The sequence below is a fragment of the Gorilla gorilla genome, chromosome 14, assembly GCF_029281585.2.
Source record: "Gorilla gorilla gorilla isolate KB3781 chromosome 14, NHGRI_mGorGor1-v2.1_pri, whole genome shotgun sequence".
In the NCBI taxonomy this organism is placed as follows: domain Eukaryota; kingdom Metazoa; phylum Chordata; class Mammalia; order Primates; family Hominidae; genus Gorilla; species Gorilla gorilla.
Genome location: NC_073238.2, coordinates 128,202,824 through 128,225,149, shown reverse-complemented (window position 1 = coordinate 128,225,149; position 22,326 = coordinate 128,202,824). Strand labels below are relative to the sequence as shown.

At 51.4% G+C, this 22,326-nt stretch overlaps 1 protein-coding gene across 5 annotated transcripts in view; it reads left to right on the top strand.

Moving 5' to 3' along the window:
* The window catches only part of GRTP1 (growth hormone regulated TBC protein 1), a 39,772-nt gene that overhangs the window by 16,932 nt on the left and 514 nt on the right, over nucleotides 1–22,326 (top strand). For 3 of the 5 annotated variants that reach the window (XM_055360241.2, XM_055360244.2, XM_031007263.3), the window contains 4 exons: nucleotides 1,703–1,799; nucleotides 20,068–20,240; nucleotides 20,313–20,498; nucleotides 21,587–21,672. In XM_055360241.2, the coding sequence (XP_055216216.1) occupies nucleotides 1,703–1,799; nucleotides 20,068–20,240; nucleotides 20,313–20,498; nucleotides 21,587–21,672 (542 nt within the window). Of the gene's footprint in view, nucleotides 1–1,702; nucleotides 1,800–20,067; nucleotides 20,241–20,312; nucleotides 20,499–21,586; nucleotides 21,975–22,326 lie in introns of those variants that run through there. The other 2 variants (XM_031007261.3, XM_031007264.3) reach the window with 2 other exon arrangements.

Sequence of the window (22,326 nt, the reverse complement as noted above, 5' to 3'; positions counted from 1 at the left end):
CTCGGCCAGACAGGTCCTGCCAGGTCTGTTCTTGGCCACAGAGGTCCTCCCGGGTCCGCTCGGCCACAGAGGTCCTCCCGGGTCCGCTCTCAGCCTCAGAGGTCCTCCCGGGTCCGTTCTTGGCCACAGAGGTCCTCCCGGGTCCGCTCTCGGCCTCAGAGGTCCTCCTGGGTCTGCTCTCTGCCACAGAGGTCCTCCCAAATCTGCTCAGCCACAGAGGTCCTCCTGGGTCTGCTCTCTGCCACAGAGGTCCTCCCAGATCCGCTTAGCCACAGAGGTCCTCCCGGATCTGTTCTCGGCCACAGAGGTCCTCCCGGGTCTGCTCTCTGCCACAGAGGTCCTCCCAAATCTGCTCAGCCACAGAGGTCCTCCCGGGTCCGCTCAGCCACAGCGGTCCTCCCACATCTGCTCAGCCACAGAGGTCCTCCTGGGTCTGCTCTCTGCCACAGAGGTCCTCCCAGATCCGCTCAGCCACAGAGGTCCTCCCGGATCTGTTCTCGGCCACAGAGGTCCTCCCGGGTCCACTGTCAGGCACAGAGGTCCTCCCGGGTCTGCTCTTGTCCACAGAGGTCCTCCTGGGTCTGTTCTCGGCCACAGATGTCTTCCCAGGTCTGCTCAGCCGCAGAGGTCCTCTCGGGTCCACTCTCGGCCACAAAAGTCCTCCCGGGTCTGCTTTTGGCCACAGAGGTCTTCCTGGGTCTGCTTTTGGCCACAGAGGTCTTCCCAGCATTTCCGTCATCAGCTCGAAGCAGTCGGTTCTTCCCAGAGCTTCCATCGTCATCTTCTGGAACATGATCTTCTCTGCACTGGTTACTTTTGCTTTTTGAGTCAAACTCTTAGGGTCTGTTTTTAAGGGGAGGTCCAGGCCAAGGGACATGTAAGGCTGCGTGCCTGTCCTCCAGTGCTTTGGCTCCGGGTGAACAGCGCCACATCCCTGTGCGACTGAAGCCGCCGCGTTGCTGCCAGCATCGCTCTCTGCAGCTGCCCCTCCGCACTTCCGATCACGTGAATTGATCTTGTGGGCTGGCAGAAGCTGGATTCTTTTCCCTTATTACTAGAGAAATACTTACTTTAGAAATTACAAATGAGTGACAAGAGAATTTCAGTCGTGTAAAACGCAGTCACCTGGAAATGGCGCTGACTCACGGCTGCGAAGTCCCCAGGGTCTGGGGCTGCCCTCGATGGAGAGGGTCACATACGTGATGTTTGAGGCAGCACCCGCCCTTTGGCAGGTGTGCACATGGATTTCCCAAAAGGGTCTCCACCACGAAATTCTCCTAACACCCGCGTGTCGGCACATGTTCCTTACGGTTTTATAAAATGTGGTCATTGGTAGTTTTCTCTCTGGTAGAGAGTTTCATGCTGTTGATATATAGTAATTTCTTTAGAAAGCAATGGTAAGTTATGTTCTTTTATCACAAGGTTACCATTAGTGGAAGAGTCTTTGATTTTAGTATTCAGGATTTCTTTAAACTGTTTCCTTTTGCTTTTACTTTTCTTCGCGTAAGCTTGACTAAACACATTACTAGATGGTAGGTATTTAGTGACTCTAGAGTTCTACTAAAGGATCATTCTGCAATTATGCAGGTTTTAGGGAGAAGCAAGAGAAATGGAAACTGGGCAGTTTGTAGCCGAATGATTGCAGAATCAAATGGGGGCTTAAAACTCAATGTGAATTTGTTTCTCATTTTTCTAATTTCAGGGAATGAATTTTATAGCAGGATATCTGATTCTTATAACAAATAATGAAGAAGAATCTTTTTGGCTGTTAGATGCTCTTGTTGGAAGAATACTACCAGGTATGTTGAAAATTCCTGCGGTATGCCTGAACTGTCCTGTTTCTGGTGCTGCCAAAATGATTCCGCTGAGAAATCAAAATTTAATTAAAACATGGTTGAATTGTTTGGGAGATGAGGTTAAAAACCTTTTTTTTTTTTTTTTTTTTTTTGAGACGGAGTCTCGCTCTGATGCCCAGGCTGGAGTGCAGTGGTGTGATCTTGGCTGACTGGAACCTCTGCCTCCCGGGTTCAAGTGATTCTCCTGCCTCAGCCTCCCAAGTAGCTGGGATTATAGGTGTGTGCCACCACACCCGGCTAATTTTGTATTTTTAGTAGAGATGGAGTTTCACCATGTTGGTCAGGCTGGTCTCAAACTTCTGACCTCAGGTGATCCACCCGCCTCGGCCTCCCAAAGTGCTGGGATTACAGGCATGAGCCACCATGCCCGGCCAAAAATCTTTTTGCAGTAAAAAAAATTTCTTTGAAATTGAGTTGAAAAGGAGAAACCCATGTGAGTGGCCAGGGTCTGGCTGCAGCAACTGCTTGCTCCTGGGACGGCAGAAGGCCTTTTGCCGTCTCTTAGCCCTTGCGGGCAGCTCAGGCTGTGTGGTTGGCTCACCCCTTCCTCAGTTGGTAACTTCTGTGCCTATCGAGGGCCACGGTGTGGTTTGTATTGATCACAGAATCTCTGAGAGGCTATCTTGGTTTCATGTATGTATTTGTACTGAGTTTGTGAATACTAGTAAGAGCATAATAATCGCGCTATATATATCCATAGTTGCTTTTTAAGTAATTACTTACTTTTTAAGGTGAAAACCATTCTTTTCAAACCTTTCCACTTTTCTATTTATTAATGTTTAATTATTTAATAATTAAAATGTATTTATTAGTGAATAAGTTATCCACGGGTTACGGTGAAGGCCAGTGCAGACGATGAGCTGCAGGCTCAGGTCACTTGGGAAGAGAAGATGAGGAGCAGTCGGGTGGGCAGGGCCTGGGGCTGAGACCACTCTGCCCTTCCCCAGCCTGGCTGTGGTGCTGGGTCAAGGGGGCTGCGTGCTCATCCTGCAGGGCAGAGGAGATGTGAGGGGCAGCCGGGCCAGTCCCCAGTGTTTGGAGCCTGGGGGTGTGTGGCTCCAGCTCCTGCCTGGTGAGCACACGGCATGTGTCAGTTTCCTGCTGAGCTGCGCTCGTCCTCAGGACAGCCACATCACACAGACACAGTCACCCACCCCATTTCCAGGGTGAGGACACCGAAGGCCGGGAGAATTTGCGTGCTGGCCTGACCACTGCTGTACATGGCAGAGCCTGGTTCAGATCCTGGCTGTGTGACTCACAGACCATAGTGTGTGTCCTCACGGATGGGGCAAAGCTCAAGTGCATCGTTAAGGGCAGGGAGGAATCAGCGCCACCCTCAACCCAAGGGCGCAGAAATGAGGATGCCAGAGACCAGCCTGATGGAGCCGCCCCAGAGGAAGGGAACCCCGCAGAGCTCCCGGGAGTGGGAAGAGCTGTTGACCCGGCTGGGGCCCAGGGACCCAGTGCAGCAGCAGCAGCAGCAGGCAGAACCTCGCAGGGCGGAAAGGATGCTGGCTGTCTCAGCTCAGTTCGGTGAACACCTGGACCAGGTGGAATGGTGAAATTAGAGGCAGATGGAGTTAGGAGACATCCAAATGTGGGATTGGTAGGACGTGGAAACAGGCTCACAGCCTGCTTCAGTTATGTCTGAGTGCAAATCATGGTGAATCTTCACAGCCGTGGGCCATGCAATTCTTTTCACCACATATTGTTGAAAACCTATCATGTTCTGGGCGCCGTTCAGGGGTGTGGGAAACATCGGTGAGCACACACGAGTTTCTGTCTTTGTGGAGGGCAGACCTCAAGCAGCAGCAGGTGAGAGCTCAGGTCGGAGGGCTCAGCACCAACCTAGAGGGCAGGAGCAGGCCCCGCCGTGCTGGTGTGATGGACAGATGCGTTTTCAGTCCATAAGACGTCATTTCCGACATGCATTATGAGATTAAGTTGAACGAAACTGCAATGCAAATAGGTCTGGATTCAAAAAGAAAAGAAAGTATAAAAACTAAACTTTTAGGATCATGGGAGGAAAAGGGGGTTATTCCCGGCAGAGCTCTCCCAGCGGCAGAGAAAAGAGGCAAATATATGTCCTTCTCTAAGTTACAGTGACAGAAGTAGGTCGTTTCAGTGCCACGGTCATCCTGCTCTCAAATCCGTCCTTCTTGAAGTTATCGTTACCCAAACTAGGTCATTTCAGTGCCACTGTTATCCTGCTCTTAATTGCTGCTTTTAAGTTATACAAGAAATACACAGATGTATTCTCATTTCAGAAGTTCAAAAAATACAGTACTTTTTTTTTTTTTTGAGACGGAGTCTCGCTCTGTCACCCAGGCTGGAGTGCAGTGGCACAATGGCTCACTGCAAGCTCCGCCTCCCAGGTTCACGCCATTCTCCTGCCTCAGCCTCCCGAGTAGCTGGGACTACAGGCACCCGCCACTACGCCTGGCTGATATTTTTTTGTATTTTTAGTAGAGATGGGGTTTCACCGTGTTAGCCAGGATGGTCTCGATCTCCTGACCTCGTGATCCGCCTGCCTCGGCCTCCCAACAGTACTTTTTATAGAATAAAAAGTGACAGCCAGGAGCCGTGGCTCACACCTGTAATCCTAGCACTTTGCAAGACCGAGGCAGGCATTTAGGACTTCAAGACCAGCCTGGCCAACATGGCAAAACCCCATCTCCACTAAAAATACAAAAATTAGACAGGTGTGGTGGCAGGTGCCTGTAATCCCAGCTACTTAGGAGGCTGAGGCACAAGAATCAGCTTGAGGGAGGCTGAGGTTGCAGTGAGCTAGATCACACCACTACACTCCAGCGTGGGAAGACGGAGCGAGACTCCATCTCAAAAAAAAAACAGGGCCGGGCAGAGTAGCTCACATATAAGCCCAGCATCTGGGAGGCCACAAGGTGAGAGGATCACTTGATCCCAGAAGTTCGAGACCAGCCTGGGCAATAAAATGAGACCCCTCCCATCTCTAAAAATAAAAATTTAAACAAAAGTGACGACCCGCCTTCACTGGCACATCCCCATTTATCTCCTACTCAGAGGTAACTGTTATCATCAGTCTGATGTATGTATTTCCAGAGTTTTTATAGACCGATATAAACATACACATGAAGGACTGAAAATTAGCGACAGAAACAGAGAAACAGAAGAAAAGATAAACTGAGACGAAAATCTGGTTCTTTGGGAAAACTGATAAATAGACAAACCTCTGGCAAGACTGATAAGAAAAAAATGTAGCTGGGCATGGTGGCTCACACCTGTAATCCCAACACTTTGGGAGGCTGAGGCAGGAGGATCACCTGATGTCAGGAGTTCGAGACCAGCCTGACCAACATGGTGAAACCCCATCTCTACTAAAAATACAAAAATTAGCTGGGCGTGGTGGCGGGTGCCTGTAGTCCCAGCTACTTGGGAGGCTGAAGCAGGAGAATTGCTTGAACCCGGGAGACAGAGGTTGCAGAAAGCCGAGATCACACCACTGCACTCAGGCCTGGGCAACAGGACAAGACCCTGTCTCAAATAAATATATACGAACATACATACATACACACATACATAAAAGCACAGACACTGAAGAGAAATCTTTGTTGAGGTATAATCCACATATCCCACAGTTCCCCCATTTCAAGCATATGGTGCAGTGGTGATTGGTGCATTTGTGAGTTTAGAACAGGCTGTAGTGAGCCAAGATCACGCCACTGCACTCCAGCCTGGGCGACAGAGTGAGACTCTTATCTCAGGAAAAAAAAAAAAAAAAGGATAAGATATAGTAGAAATGAAAAGGTGCTGTAATTTGAAGATTTGTAGAGATTTTTAAGAATCAAAAGAAAAAAATGAAGAGACAGAAATCGATAATTCTGAGAAAAAAACAGCCTAACGAAGTTGACTTGAGAGAGAAAATAGAACATCTGATGGGTGTGTGCATGGACACACTGGGTTTTTACTGCTATCAAACTATGAAGGAACAGGTAACTCCTGCTTTTTAATGTTTTTATTTTATTGTTTTATTTAGTTATTTTTTTCAAGACAGAGTCTTACTCTGTCGCCCAGGCTAGAGTGCAGTGGCGCAATCTCGGCTCACTGCAAGCTCCGCCTCCCGGGTTCACGCCATTCTCCTGCCTCAGCCTCCTGAGTAGCTGGGACTACAGGCGCCCGCCACCAGGCCCGGCTAATTTTTGTATTTGTAGTAACAGACGGGGTTTCACCATGTTGGCCAGGCTGGTCTCGAACTCCTGACCTCAGGTGATCCGCCCACCTTGGCCTCCCAAAGTGCTGGGATTACAGGTGTGAGCCACTGCGCCTGGCCATTTTATTGTATTTTTTAGAGATAGGGTCTCAGTCTGTCACCCAGGCTGGAGTGCAGTGGTGTGATCATGGCTCACTGCAGCCTCGACCTCCTTAGCTCAAGTGATCCTCCCACCTCAGTCTTCTGAGTAGCTGGGACCACAGGTGGGCACCACCATGCCTAGTTGATTTTTTTTTTTTATTTGTAGAGACAGGTTCTTGCTATGTTGCCCAGGCTGGCCTTGAACACCTGGCCTCAAGTAGTCCTCCTGCCTTGGCCTCCCAAAGGGCTGTGATTAATTCCTGTTTTTTAAAAATAAATCTTGTGGCTCATACCTGTAATCCTAGCACTTTGGGTGGTGCATGCCCGCGGTCCCAGCTACCCGGGAGGCTGAGGTGGGAGGATCACTTGAACTAAGGAGGTCAAGGCTGCAGTGGGCTGTGGTAGTGCCACTGCACTCCAGCCTGGGTGACAGAGCAAGACCCTGTCTAAATAACTGATTAATTAATCAATCTTGCAGAAAATAAAAAAAAGAAACTGCTCATCACTTCATGTTATGAAGCTAGTATAGCCTTCACACCATACAGGCTAATCTCACTGATGAATAGAAGTATGTAATTGTTAATTATTAATATTAGCAACTTGAATCTACAGGTGATTATGAAGTATTTTTTTAGTTTGAAGATTGTTTTTTCCAGAAATCCAAGGATGGCTTAATCATATGGAATAATCAAGGGCAAAGTCAAGCCAAGAAGGCTGGAAAGAAGAACACTGGAGATATATTATAATGCTCTAATAATTAAAATGGTTTGGTATTAGGTTATGAATGGATAAACAGACCAATGGAACAGAATTGCGAAGCCAGATAGAAATCAAGCAGTCTGTGGATCTATTAATTTATGGGAATGTCTTTTGTGAGATACGTCAATTAATGGGAAAAAGACTGTTTAAAACATAATTCAGTGACAGTTGACTGTATGGAAGAAAACAAAATTAAACCCTTATTTCATTTCCAGATGGATTTAAGACTCATGTAAAAAAGTAAAACTTTGAAACTCAGAGAACAAAATACAGAACAGTCGTGTCATGTGGGAGTAGGGGAGAAGTTCTTGAACATAATTCAAAAAGTACAAAAGGCATCGATAATTTTAATTACATGAAAATTTAAAAACTAATTTTGGTAAGAGACATCATAAGCAAAGTAAAAAGATAAGCTGCTGGTTTGAGAAAGTATCTTTGATCCATATAATTAACAAAGGGTTAGTGTCTGGACTGTGTGTGAATTTCTAAAAATCTAAGCAGAAAGCCAGGGCGTGGTGGCTCATGCCTGTAGTCCCAGCACTTTGGGAGGCTGAGGTGGGTGGATCACCTAAGGTCAGGAGTTCGAGACCAGCCTGGTCCACATGGTAAAACCCTGTCTCTACTAAAAATACAAAAATTAGCTGGGCGTGGTGCCGTGCACCTGTAATCCCAGCTACTTGGGAGGCTGAGGCAGAAGAATCACTTAAACCTGGGAGGCAGAGGTTGCAGTGAGCCGAGACTGCACTATTCCACTCCAGCTTGGGCAACAAGAGTGAAGCTCCGTCTCAAAAAAAAAAATCTAAGCAGAAAAAGAAACAGCTCAGCAGAACATCAGGTGAAGAATGTGCCGAACAGGCAATTTACAAAATAGAGACCGGAATGGCCAGCAGACCTGTGAACCCATGGCTGAGCTCCCTGGTGAGCATGAAGGTGGAAATGGAAAGACTGGGGTTGGAGTGGAGCCTTCTGCAGCCACCGAGGCCTCCAGGCCCGTGACACAAAACGAAAGCTCCCTGCCGTGGGGCAGTGACCACGGGGTGCGAGTCCGTCTGGATATTGAAAATGTCGTGCACATTGTCGTCTTTTTCCTTGGAGGAGGCCGAGACTGGTGGGGATTAAGTAGCTCGTACACAGTCCGCCAGCAAGGCTGAGATCCCATCCCCGGGCTGAGATCCCATCTCAGGCCTCCCCGCCCAAGGCCTGCACCCCACATCTGCCTCCCCGGTTTCTCCCACCACTGTTGTTGCGGAAGGCAGGAGGACTGTTTGGTTCATCGCTCATGAGTCACTTAGAGGGGGTCCAGTTAAGGGAGTTACTTTTACCAGCAAATGCCTCTAATCCCAATTCAGTTAGGAAGTGACCTGAGGACACGCTCCCCGTGGCCTGTGACCACCCACACCCCGAGTTCTCAGCCCAGAACACCTGCCACACCCGCGGCCTCTTGTAGAGCCCATGAAGATGATGGCCATCAATCACCATCCCAACAAGGCATGGAAAGGACGCAGGAAGAAGGTGGAGACACCGCTCCCCGGGCAGGCGATGGGTCCCGGGCCTCCTCAGAGGAGGAGGTTGACCGGGCCCTGCCGCGTGACTGAGGGTGGAGGGGCCCTGTCTCGGGAGACTGCGTCAGTCATGAGTCAGTGCAGCCCTGAATTAGCGCTCTACATCCTGAAAGATGGGTTTGACCTGGTTTCCTCTGAAAAATAGGGAAACAGGTCAGGTTGTAATAACTCGACATAGAAATACCTCATCTCTGGCTGGGAGGACTGGCTGAGATGTGGACCGACGAGGCACATTCTGTGGGGACCAGGGCTCAGCCCCGTGAGCAGAGGTGGGTGGAGGGAGGCTCTTGGCGCCGCACTTGCCACATCGGAGGTGCGTTTCCTGCGTCCTCCTGAGTGGGGTTCCCTGGGGTCACCTGTCCTGAGGGTGGTGCTCACGTGGCCTGGGCCACGACCCCGTTGGGCTGGCTTTGTCACAGGAAGCTGGTCTCTGGGGTCAGGAGCGGCTGTTTTGGGATCAGATTGCACTGAGTCACCAGGCGGCCAGGCTCACCAGACCTGTGGGCCTCAGGCCTTGCACCTTAAGTGTGAGCTTATTCCGTGAGAGGGTTGCACAGAAAGCACGTTGTACAATCCGAGGCCTCTTGATACCAGGTTTTGCCATAAGCTACTTTTTTTTAAAAGAACTCTATATATTAGGGAAAAAAGTCATTGCCGCTTTCCCATTCAGGGTCTCCTAGTTATAGCAGATAAAGTTTAATTGAGTTGTATGCTAACAAATTGCTGAATTCGAGACAGTTGATCTAATTTAGTGGGATCTTGAAATTTAAGTAATTGCTCAGTTTTCTACCAAGTATTTAGCCGGAGATCTTAGCTACTTCTAAAGTTTATTTATTTATTGTTTATTGGATGCAGGATTTCACTGTTGCCAGGCTGGAGCACAGTGGCATGATCACAGCTCACTGCAGCCTTTGACCTCCTGGGTTCAAGTGCTCGTCCCACCTCAGCCTCCCAACTAGCAGGGACTGCAGGTGTGCACCACCATGCCCGGCTAATTTTTTTATTCTGAGTACAGACGGGGTCTTCTTGAATTGCCCAGGCTGGTCTCGAACTCTTGGGCTCAAGTGATCCTCCCACCTCAGCCTTCCAAAGTGCCGGGATTACAGGCTTGAGCCACCACGCCTGGCCTCAGTTTGTTTAGTTGACATGTAACAGGTCTGTTAGCTTTTTACCTGTGAAATGTAACAGCGTAAGCACATCAGAAACATTATTTCCTGGTAGCTTCTCTGCACCTTTTCTGGAATCTGGAAATTTGTACAGGGCACTTGGGAAGTGCGGTGGGTTTTCCCAGAGCTCTCTCACCCTCACGCATCTGCTGTCTGGAGGGATGGTTGGTACAGTTCTAGGGCTGAGCGCCAGGCAGTCACTTGGCCTGTGTGCGTCCGCTGTCTGGAGGGATGGTTGGTACCATTCTAGGGCAGTTCGTGTGTCCACTGTCCTCAGGGCTTCAGGACATCAGGTGGGGTCTCGTGTTCCCAGTGCAGAGGTAGGGCCCAGGGCAAGGGGCTGGTGTCCTGCACAGCTAGTGTAGGTGTAGGCAGGGCCACCCCAGCGGGTGGCTCTGAAGCCAGCCCCCCTCACCTCATCCCCAACCATGGCCAGAGCCCCCCTGTTCTTCAGTCTCCCAGCGATGGTGTCTGCAGGCAGCAGTGGAGAATCCTGGCCTGGTGCTGAGTCCAAGTTGGCCTTTCCTAGTGCTCGGCACACCGAGGGCACTTTGCTTTCAGAGGAGGACTTGGGACTGAATCTTACACCTAGAGGGTGAGGAACCCTTTGCATGTTTGTTTGTTTGTTTGTTTTTAATTAAATTTTACAGTACCTATTTTGCCTTAAAAAAAAAAAACAAAAAAAAACTACCTTATTCCCACTGCTGGGTGTGTTTCCAGAAGAAAGGAAGTTACTCTGTTGAAGGGCATCTGTCCTCCAGCGTTCGCCACGGCACTGCTCCCAGCAGCCAGGATAGAATCAACCCAGGTGTCTGGCCGCAGATGGATGGATAAGGAAAGTGGGGTGCACACACTCAGCGGAGTGCTGTTCAGCCTTAGAAAGAATGAGATCCTGGCCAGGCATGGTGGCTGTCGCCTGTAATCCCAGCACTTTGTGAGGCCGAGGCGGGTGGATCACCTGAGGTCAGGAGTTTCAGACCAGCCTGGTCAACACGGTGAAACCCTTTCTCTACTAAAATACAAAAAATAGCCAGGCGTGGTGGCAGGCATCTATAATTCCAGCTACTCAGGAGGCTGAGGCAGGAGAATCGCTTGAACCTAGGAGGTTGAGGCTGCAGTGAGCTGAGTTTGTACCACTACGCTCCAGCCTGGGCGACAACAGCAAGACTCCATCTCAAAAAGAAAAAAAAAAATCCTGTCATTTGCAGCAGCATGGAGGGAACCGGAGGACACTGTGTTAAGTGAAATAAGCCGGGCGCAGAGACAGATATCACATGTTCCCACCCACATGTGGGCGCTAAATAAAAATGAAACTCATGGAGGCAGAGAGTAGAAGGGCAGTTACCAGAGGCCAGGAAGGGAGGGGGATAGAGAGGCTTGTTAATGGTTACAGACCTACAGTTAGAAGAAGTGAGACCGTGTGTTAGCAGGTCAGACCCACTATAGGTAACAGTAACATGTATTTCAAAATAGCTAGAAGAGAAGATTTGGAATGTTCCCAACACAAAGAAATGGTAAATGTGGGTGGATCCCAGTTACCCAGGTTTTTGTTTTTTGTTTTTTGTGAGACAGAGTCCCGCTCTGTCTCTCAGGCTGGAGTGCAATGGCATGACCTCGGCTCACTGCAACCTCCGCCTCCTGGGTTCAAGCGATTCTCCTGCCTCAGCCTCCCGAGTAGCTGGGATTATAGGCACACGCCACCATGGCCAGCCTCCAGTGACCCAGGTCTGATCATGACACATTGAATGCCTGTATCAAAATATCACATGGACACCATTAATATGTACACCTATTAGGTATCCATAAATATTAAAAATAAACCTTTTTAGCATTATAAAACTGATAGGTTTAAGAATTAGACAAACTTGGCCAGGTGTGGTGGCTCATGCCTGTAATCCCAGCACTTTGGGAGGCTGAGGCAGGCGGATCGCGAGGTCTGGAGATCGAGACCATCCTGGCTAACACAGTGAAACCCCGTGTCTACTAAAAATACAAAAAATTAGCCAGGCGTGGTGGTGGGCACCTGTAGTCCCAGCTCCTCGGGAGGCTGAGGCAGAAGAATGGCCTGAACCCGGGAGGCGGAGCTTGCAGTGAGCCGAGATCGCGCCACTGCACTCCAGCCTGGGCGACAGAGCAAGTGTCCGTCTCAAAAGAAAAGAATTAGCCAAGCCAAACTTATAGAAGTTAAAGAGGAAAAGGCCATCAGTCCTCCACTGCCGGGCTGTGGTGCTCATGTTTGTGGCTGTCTGATGAGCCCACTGTTGCTGCTCACGGCTCTCCCTGGTGAACCCGAGGCCAGAGGGGCCCTCCCTGCTCTGCCCACCCCAGTTAGAAAGTCTTTCCTTTGCCTGAAGGATTACGTGCTCTTTTTTTCTGTTTAAAGATTTGTTCTGTCTAGCAAATTGAAGATTTCCACCAGTTTCTCATTCTAACCCTAGGACAACTTTATTGCTTATTTATAATCTCAAATTGAGAATCCGCAAGAGTGGTTCAGTTCAGGATGAAACTGTTTCCGCGCATGACTGATTTATCACTCTGAACTAAGTTAATACCTAGGTAAGCATTTGCTGTTCTTATTTTCTGTTTTTCTCGATTGCTTTATCTTTGCAGCTGACTTTAATTTTATTAACTAGTCAGCTTCTGGGTGCAAAAGTCACAGGCCAGCAGGAGGCGGTCGCGGCAGTGCAGGGTGGGGACGGAGGGGAAGCAGGTCCCTCCCTCTCGGTCCTCCAGACCCTACAGAGAGTTTCTCATGTTATCTGTCTCAAGATGTCCCCTGTGTGTGAGAGCACTTTACATGTTTCTAAAAGCACAGGCATGTGCCAGGCGCGGCGGCTCACCCCTGTAATCCCAGCACTTTGGGAGGCTGAGGTGGGCAGATCACCTGGGGTCAGGAGTTCAGGACCAGCTTGGCCAGTATAGCGAAACCTCATCCCTACTGAAAATACAAAAATTAGCCAGGCATGGTGGCGCACACCTATGATCCCAGCTACTCAGGAGGCTGAGGCAGGAGAGTCGCTTGAACCTGGAAGGTGGAGGCTGCAGTGAACCAAGATCGCGCCACTGCACTCCAGCCTCGGACACACACACACACACACACACACACACACACACACACACACAAAATAAATAAATAATAAATAAATAAATAAATATAAAAGTACAGGCACTGAGATGGGCGTGGTGGCTCTCGCCTGTAATCCCAGCATTTTGGGAGTCCTAGGTGGGCGGATTGCTCAAGACCAGCCTGGACAACATGGCAAAACCCCATCTCTACTAAAAATAACAAAAATTAGCTGGGCGTGGTGGCGCACACCTGTAATCCCAGCTGCTTGGGAGGCTGAGGCACGAGAATTGTCTGAGCCTGGGAGGTGGAGGTTGCAGTGAGCCGAGATCACGCCCCTGCACTCCAGCCTGGGTGACAGACCAAGACCCTATCTCAAAAAAATAAATAAATAAAATAAAACAATAAAAGCACAGGCACTGAAGAGAAATCTTTGTTGAGGTGAAATCCACTTATCCCACAGTCCCTCCGTTTCAAGCGTACGGTGCAGTGGTGATGGGTGCATTCGTGAGTTTGGCAAAGGTTGTGACTGGATCCCATCTTCCTGACTGTGACCACACTGCTCTGTGCTGTTTTCTGCGGTTCGCCATGCGCATGGGCACCTGGGCTGTGTGTCTTAGCATTGCCCCGGGTTACACGTGAGGAACCCTTGGGCCCCTTCGGTCTGTGCGTGGGAATCCACACCTCTTTCTTTCTCTTCCTGTCCAAGCCCTTGGGTAAGCCAACCCGCCGAGCTCGGCGCCTCAGGCGTTCCTGGTGGGGATACCCCGGCGCCCTCCGGCTGGGCCCCTCTCCTCGAAATTTCCTGCAGACTGGCGGCTGAATCAAGACCTGATGTCATGAGTCCATTAGAAGAGGCAGGATAAATGCTGGTCCCTTGGCTTTACGTCCCCGCCCTCAAAATAATAAATTGGCGTCTGGTCACTAGAAGGCGGTTGGTCAGTGCTGTGTGTCCATGTCAACTGTGGACTCCTGGGCTGCACACACTGGAGGGTTTTTATCCTTCTTGAAGCTCAGGTTGCCCAAACTGTGGCCAGCAGGAGCCTCTTCTGGTTGGCCCCTGAGTCCTATGGATGTGAATGTGGCGCCGACGGCTTCCTCGAGTCTGCAGGACGGGCTACTCTGGGCTCATCCCATGGGCCTTCTGCCCCCAGACCTGGACCCGCCTGTTTCTCCAGGAAACTCTGGCGTAATGTGTGTCACTGGGCCTTTGTCAGTGTGGCTCCTGAAGCTTGTTCTTGGGTGGATTCCTCGGGATGTGTTTGTGGGAACTGTCCTCACGGAGTGCTTGAAGACCGTCGGGTGGGATCTGGGAACTGGGAGGTGGTGTCGGTGTTGACTGGTGTCGAGGTGGCCATACTGTTGTTTGGGGAAGCACACCCTGGAGTATTTGGTGTGATGGGGCAGTGAGTGTGCAGCTCTGCCTCACACAGTCCAGGGGATGGAGGCAGGTGTGCGTGTGCATGTGTGTGCCCATGTGGTGTGCGTGTGCACGTGTGTACCTGTGTGTGGTGTGCGTGTGCACGTGTGTGTCCGTGTGGTGTGCGTGTGCACGTGTGTACCTGTGTGTGGTGTGCGTGTGCACGTGTATGGTGTGCGTGTGCACGTGTATGGTGTGCATGTGCACGTGTGTACCCGTGTGTGGTGTGCGTGTGCACTTGTGTACCCGTGTGTGGTCTGCGTGTGCACGTGTGTGCGTGTGCACGTGTGTACCTGTGTGGTGTGTGTGTGCACGTGCGTGTCCGTGTAGTGTGCATGTGCACGTGTGTACCCGTGTGTGGTCTGCGTGTGCACGTGTGTGCGTGTGCACTTGTCTACCTGTGTGGGGTGTGTGTGCACGTGTGTGTCCGTGTGGTGTGCATGTGCACGTGTCTACCTGTGTGGTGTGTGTGTGCACGTGTGTGTCCGTGTGGTGTGCATGTGCACGTGTGTACCTGTGTGTGGTGTGCGTGTGCACGTGTGTCTGTGGTGTGCATGTGCACGTGTGTACCTGTGTGTGGTGTGCGTGCAGATAGGTGACGGGGGAGCAAATGTGCTGAAATGTTCACAGTCAGGGAATCTGATGGGGATGTGGGGGTTCTTTGTGCAGTTCTTATTGTTGCTATTTCATGGCTGGGTTTTTTAAAATTTATTTTTTATTTTGTTGCCCAGGCTGGTCTGGAACTCCTGGGCTCAAGCAATCCTCCCACCTCGGCCTCCCAGAGTGCTGGGATTACAGGCATAAGACATGGCACCCGGCCCAAAATACATTTTTTAAAATGTAAACAAAAGGTTAGGCATGGTGGGTCACGCCTGTAATCTCAGCACTTTGGGAGGCCGAGGTGGGTGGATCGCCTGAGGTCAAGAATTCGAGACCAGCCTGGCCAACATGATGAAACCCCGTCTGTACTAAAAATACAAAAAATTAGCCGGGCCTGGTGGCGGATGCCTGTGATCCCAGCTACTCAGGAGGCTGAGGCAGGAGAATCGCTTTAACCTGGGAGGCGGAGGTTGCAGTGAGCCGAGATTATACCACTGCACTCCAGCCTGGGTGACAGAGTGAGACTCCGTCTAAAAAAAAAAAAAAAAAAAAAGTAAACCAAACAGCAAAACCAGCCTTGCAGCTTCCTTGCTGTGACCTGAGCTGTGTCTGAGAAGGCTCATGCCCTGTAAGGGCTGTGCCACGCAGAAGTCTCCTCAGGAAAAGAGATGCAGAGAGGCTGGCTCGGGCAGTGGGGGTGCGCAGCTGCTGGGTGGGCACCCAGGTGGCTTCTGCACTGGCTGTCCTTGCTGTGCCTTCTTGGCATCTCCTCCTGGGCCGCCTCCCATGCTGCAGCCCGTGCCTCCTGGTATCCCAGCCCCCCAGCTGTGGTCACTCACAGAGGCAAGGCCATCCTGGTAGCCGCCCCTGTGCCCCCAACCCCCAGGTCATGCACCTGGTCTCTGCCATGATCAGTCCTGTGGCTCAGATGAGGAGCAAAGACCCTGTCTGTTGGGAAGAGGTGGATTCCTCCTATCTGGATGGAAGCCGGGGCTGGGCAGGTGCTTCTTCACAGGAGAGCTGCGACCGGTTTCCATGCACACACCTGGGCTTCCATGCACACACCCGTGTTCCCATGCACACACCTGGGCTTTCATGCACACACCCGGGCTCCCATGCACACACCTGGGCTCCCGTGCACACACCTGGGTTTCCATCCACGCACCTGGGCTTCCATGCACACACCTGTGCTCCAATGCACACACCAGGTTTTCCATGCACACACCTGGGTTTCCATGCACACCCCTGGGTTTCCATGCACACCCCTGGGTTTCCATGCACACACCTGGGCTTCCATGCACACACCTGGTTTTCCAAGCACACACCCCAGCTTCCATGCACACACCCGGGTTTCCATGCACACACCTGGGTTTCCATGCAGGCACCTGGGTTTCCATGTACGCACCTGGGCTCCCATGCAGGCACCCGGGCTCCCATGCACACACCTGGTTTTCCGTGCACACTTGCATCAGCTACATCCCCCGCCCACCTGGGCGCCCAGCTCCCTCCTTGGCATTGACGTCATTATCTCATTCACGTAACCATTTTCTGATTATCTTTTAGGAATCACTTCCATTGTGTTAATACTGAAGAAGAGGGAGAAGTCTAGATAAAGATAGGAACCGCCCACTACCCCTATCAGTGGGGGTGAGCCCCACAAATGGTATTTTTGGTGCAAGCCTGGGTCGTCTTTTCTATGCACACGGGGCAGCTATTTTAGAAACACTTGGAGTGCTTTGTATGTAGTCCCGCATCCTATCTGTTTCATTTGACATCACGTGGTGGGAATTTCCACACATCTTCAGTAATTTATTTTTATTTTTATTTTTATTTTTGAGATGGAGTTTCACTCTGTTGCCCAGGCTGGAGTGCAGTGGCACGATCTCGGCTCACTGCAACCTTCATCTCCCGGGTCAAGCAATTCTCCTGCTCAGCCTCCTGAGTAGCTGAGTAGCTGGTATTACAGGTGCTGGCCACCACGCCCAGCTAATTTTTGTATTTTTAGTAGAGATGGGGTTTCACCATGTTGGCCAGGCTAGTCTCAAACTTCTGACCTCAGGTGATCTACCCATCTCAGCCTCCCAAAGTGCTGTGATTACAGGTGTGAGCCACTGCACCCGGCCAATGCAGTTATTTTTAAGCTCTCTCCCAATGTCTCCGTGGCACTGCAGAGTGTGTTATGCGTGGATTATACCTTCCTTAACTGTCGGTGGTCAGGGAGGAAGAAAGGTCTTCTCCTGTACACCTTAGGTCCCCCAGCTGGGCTCTGTACATGGGACTGGCCGAAGACTGAATAATGAGTGAGAAAAAGACACTTATCAACATATGTGTCACGCACACCCTGGAGAGCACCCGGATCAGGGGACACAAAGCGTGGCTGGAGCCTGGGCGCATTCACCATCCTGGGCAGCCTGCTACCTTCAGGCTTCTGGGCAGGGAAGGGAACCAGGAAAATTTAGTCCACAGGCTGCTTTGTAAGGTTTGAGATGCATCAGGCTTCTGGGCGGGGAAGGGAATCAGGAAAATTTAGTCCACAAGGCTGCTTTGTAAGGTTTGAGATGTGGATTTCAGGGGTGTCTTTCCTGGTAGGGAAAGGGAGAGGGAGACGCCCCTGGGAATGGAAACTCCTTTCACAGAAGGCTGCACAGACCATTTAATGTTTTGGCTGCCCAGGAATTCTAGACCAGCCTGGGCAACATGGTGAAAACTTCTCTCTAAAAAAAATATTTAAAAATTAGCTGGGTGTGGTGGTGCACACCTGTGGTCCCAGCTACGCAGGAGGCTGAGGCAGGGGGATCACTTGAACCCAGGAGGTTGAGGCTGCAGTGAGCTGTGATAGCACCACTGCACTCCAGCTTGGGCGACAGAGTGAGACCCTGTCTCAAAAAAAAATTGTTTGAGTCTTCAACTCACACCTTTTATTTTCTAATTGAAAGCACCAGGGTGGAGAACTGGCCTGTGAGTGCGTGTGAGAGAGTGGTCTTGGGACTCACACCTGCTCTCGGAGGAAGATCTGCAGAGTGGAAATGAAGTAGGAGGAAGCCACAGCCATGTGCAGACGCCAGTGGCCACCGTCTTTGTGTGGCCCGTGCCCACGTCTGACCGCAGACCCTGAGGGGTGTGCAGGGGAGTGTCAGAGCTGTGCCCCCGTCCTGGCCCGGCAGGTGCCGTCCCGGAGCCTCGGTGGTGAATGCACAGTGTTGGGTGGTTTGCAGAGGCGTGGATGTCCCCAGAAGGACAGGGACAAGGAGCCTTGGGGGATAGCGGCGTGAGACCAGATGAGGTGGTCACCTGGGAACATCAGTGCCTGCGCCTCAGCCTGAGGGATGAGCCGCTTCTGCAGGGAGCAGCCGCTGCGCCGGCTGGGCCTGGGAGGAACCACCTTGCCCTCGATGTTCAAGGAAGGGGAAGAAGCTGCGGCTTTAATTTAATCCTCCCCTTGGTGGCCGGCTCAGCCTGGTGGAGTTTAGGGAATGAGTTCAGCGCCTCTATTTTTGGAAGCTGTTCTAAGCTTCTCTGTGTCTGGGGCCAAGGTCAGGCTGTGCGTCTCTGCAGACCCCCTGCTGCCTGGCACTCAAGCCCCCCTGCCACATCACCTGTGGGGTTGGGGGCCACCTGCAGAACCAGGGTGGGCACTGATTGATGGTTCCTCACCCCTCTCTCCCCAGCTGGAACGGTATGTGCTCAGCTAAGAAGCTGAAAGATGAGCAGAGCGCTCAGAACCCCAGCGGCAGGTGCAGAACAAGGATATGGAAGGGAGGCGTTTTTAATCCCTGGCGCTTGCTCACTGAATTGGCTCTGGCTAAATCACCTTCAGAGGCGTTAGTATTTACTGTTAAACCGGCTTCACTGTGTGCTCACTCTGAAAAGCAGTGACAGGACCGTGATGTTGCGTCAGTGTTTGTGATGGTTCTATTTTAACCAAGATATGGAATTAACAAGAACAGACTGGGCGCAGTGGCTCACGCCTGTAATCCCAGCACTTTTGGAGGCCGAGGCGGGCAGATCATGAGGTCAGGAGTTCGAGACCAGCCTGGCCAATATGGTGAAACTTTGTCTCTACTGAAAATACAAAAATTAGCTGGGTGTGGTGGTGAGCACCTGTAGTCCCAGCTACTCAGGAGGCTAAGGCAGGAGAATTGCTTGAACCCAGGAGGCAGAGAGGTTCCAGTGAGCTAAGATCATGCCACTACACTCCAGCCTCGATGACAGAGCGAGACTCTGTCTCAAAAAAAATAAAATTTACTATAACTCATTACATGAACAAGTTAAAAAATTACGTAGGTAAACACAAAAGTGCTTTGGTAAGACAAATGTCCATTCAAAAGAAGGGCAAGCTGTTGGAAGTATTTATCTGAGTACGTTTTATTTCTACTGTGGTAAAATACACAGAACATAGAATGTACCGTCTTACCCATGTCTTTCCCCTGTGCAGTTCAGTGGCACAAGGGCCGCTTATCTTACTGTGTAACCACTGCCGCCGCCCTCTCCAGAGCTGTTTCATCTTCCCAGACTGAATCTCGGTCCTGTCACTCCCTCCCTCCCGCTGCTGTGGCCTGACTCCCTCCCTTTCTAAGGCTGAATAATATTCCATCGTGTGGACACTCACATGTTGCTTATCCACTTGTCTGCCAACGGACATGTGGGTTGCCTCCATCTCTTGGCTCTTGTAAATAGTTCTGCTAGGAACACGGGGGTGCCTGCACCTCCTTGGGACTCTGTTTTCCACCTGCAGATTTTTGTTTGTTTTTTTGAGACAGAGTCTCGCTCTGTGGCCCAGACTGGAGTGCAGTGGTGTGATCTCGGCCCACTGCAACCTCCACCTCCCAGGTTCAAGCGATTCTCCTGCCTCAGCCTCCTGAATAGCTGGGGTTACAGGTGCCCACCACTACACCCGGCTAATTTTTGTATTTTTAGTAGAGACGGGGTTTCAGCCATGTCAGCCAGGCTGGTCTTGAACTCCTGACTTTAGGTGATCCACCCGCCTCGGCCTCCCAAAGTGCTGGGATTACAGGTGTGAGCCACGCCCCCGGCCCTCCACCTGCAGATTTTAACTGATGCCCAGCCAGGCGGCATCCAGCCTATCCCTCCAGCCTCAGGGACGTCCTGAAAGGCCTGGCTGTGGGGGTCGCTCCCCACGAGCCCTGTGTCTGCAGGCCTCACCCCAACTCTTCCTCTCCAACTTTGTCCCTCCCTCTTAGGAGGGGTCCTCCCGGAGTGGCCCTGTTGTCTTTGTCTGGCTCCGAGGGGAACGGGGCTTGTGGAGGTGACAGGAGTGTCTCGGGGTCTTTTCTCCACATTGCCTGGCAGATTACTACAGCCCGGCCATGCTGGGCCTGAAGACCGACCAGGAGGTCCTCGGGGAGCTGGTGCGGGCGAAGCTGCCGGCTGTGGGGGCCCTGATGGAGCGTCTCGGTGTGCTGTGGACGCTGCTGGTGTCCCGCTGGTTCATCTGCCTGTTTGTGGACATCTTGCCCGTGGAGGTGAGTGCCTCACTCGGGCCCTGGGGCGGGTGGGCCGCCAGGGAGTGACGCCGGGTTCCCATGTCTCTGCAGACAGTGCTTCGGATCTGGGACTGTTTGTTTAACGAAGGCTCGAAGATTATCTTCCGGGTGGCCCTGACCTTAATTAAGCAGCACCAGGAGTTGATTTTGGAAGCCACCAGCGTTCCAGACATTTGCGATAAGTTTAAGCAGATAACGAAAGGGAGTTTCGTGATGGAGTGTCACACGTTTATGCAGGTGAGTGTGTGGGGCTGCACGTGGCTCAGTCCCCTCTCCCAGGGGGCCCCGCCTCACCTGCAGCCCAGGGGCTGCTCTGACCACCCGGAGGGTGCACAGGATGGGCACCGATGGGCACAGGGCACAGGATGAGCCTCCAGCTCTGTCCTGCATCTGCCCCCTGCGCCTGGCCTCCGAGGGCTTTCCTGTCTATGGCGGCCCTGTCTTCTTGGCCCTGGCACTGCGGACGCTGCTCATGGTCCTAATGGCTGTACTCATCTGCTGTGTGTGGTGCCAGAAGTGTGGCTTCCCGAGGCCCGGCCTCCCCACTGGGTCCTGGACCTGGCGCAGGCCGTATAGACTCAGGTCCTGATGAGGGCGTTGTGGGAGCTGTACCTGACAGGCCTTCTGAGGAAGCCAAGATGCCAGGAGAGGCTCAGGCCTGGGAGTCAGTAGTTTCCTAAGAGGGAGTGGAGGCTCGGGGCCACTCTGGGTGCAGCATGGCAAACGTGGGTGGTATTTCAGCAGTCGGGGCTTCATCAAAGGGAAGACCATGTTGGCTGGGCGCGGTGGCTCACGCCTGCAGTCCCAGCACTTTGGGAGGCCAAGGCGTGTGGATCACCTGAGGTCAGGAGTTCAAGACCAGCCTGGCCAACACGGTGAAACCCCGTCTCTACTAAAAAATACAAAAATTAGCCAGGTGTGGTGGCTCACGCTTATGTAGTCCCAGTTACTCGGGAGGCTGAGGCACGAGAATCACTTGAACCTGGGAGGTGGAGGTTGCAGTGAGCCGAGATCGCGCCACTGCACTCCAGCCTGGGCAACAGAGTAAGACTCTGTCTCAAAAAAAAAAAAAAAGTCTAATGGAAGCAGATGGTCTTTTCTTCAACCGTTTGATTCATTTAACATTTTGAGCAGCAAAGCTGCAGTCCTAGGCCCCAGGGCAGGAGTGAGATGGTGACAACCTGTGGGTCACCCCAGAACCCCTTGGATGTGGACTGCTCCTCCCTCACCTCCCATGAGGCCTGCCTGTCTGCCTGCCAGTCTGGGAGAGCTAAGGTAGAAATGGGTTGTTGGGTTTGTTTTTAAACTAATTGTTTGCCTTCCAGAAAATATTTTCAGAACCTGGAAGCTTATCCATGGCCACCGTCGCCAAGCTCCGCGAGAGCTGCAGGGCCCGGCTGCTGGCACAGGGGTAAGCGTGCCTGTCCCCTGCGTTGCTCGTCTCTACACTGACGATGCCCCTTTCCAGAGTTGACACTGGACCAACTTTCACTGCTTTCCTTTTTAGTGTTGTAAATACTTGACATCGCTACACTTTAGTTGTGAATTTTTTAAAAGAGCAGTTTAAAATCAGGTCATTCTACCAGCTTTTGATGATTAGCTGTGAAGTCATACTTTTTAAAGAAAACTTATTTTTACCTGAGAGATCAATAATATATAAAATGTGAGTGTGGGTTTGTATCTAATAAAGTATGCCAACACCTGTGTTTTTGATCAGTTTCTCAGTTGACTGGAAATTAACATAGTGAGTGGTCACTGAGGTCTTACAACGGCAGTGTAAATATGCCATTCCTTTCTGTGGCAGAGCGTGCAGTTTATGTGAGGCTTCTGCACGTAGTAGGTGATTTCTCTTTAGAAAGGTCATTTTCTCCCTTCAACTTTTAACTTCTGGGTACAGGTGGAGGGCGTACAGGTCTGTTGCACAGGTAAACGTGTGCCATTGTGATTTGCTGCACAGACCATCCTGTCACCTAGGTATGAAGCCAGCATCCCTTAGCTATTCTTCCTGATGCTCTCCCTGCCCCCGACCCAACGGGCCCCAGTGTGTGGTGTTCCCCTCCTTGTG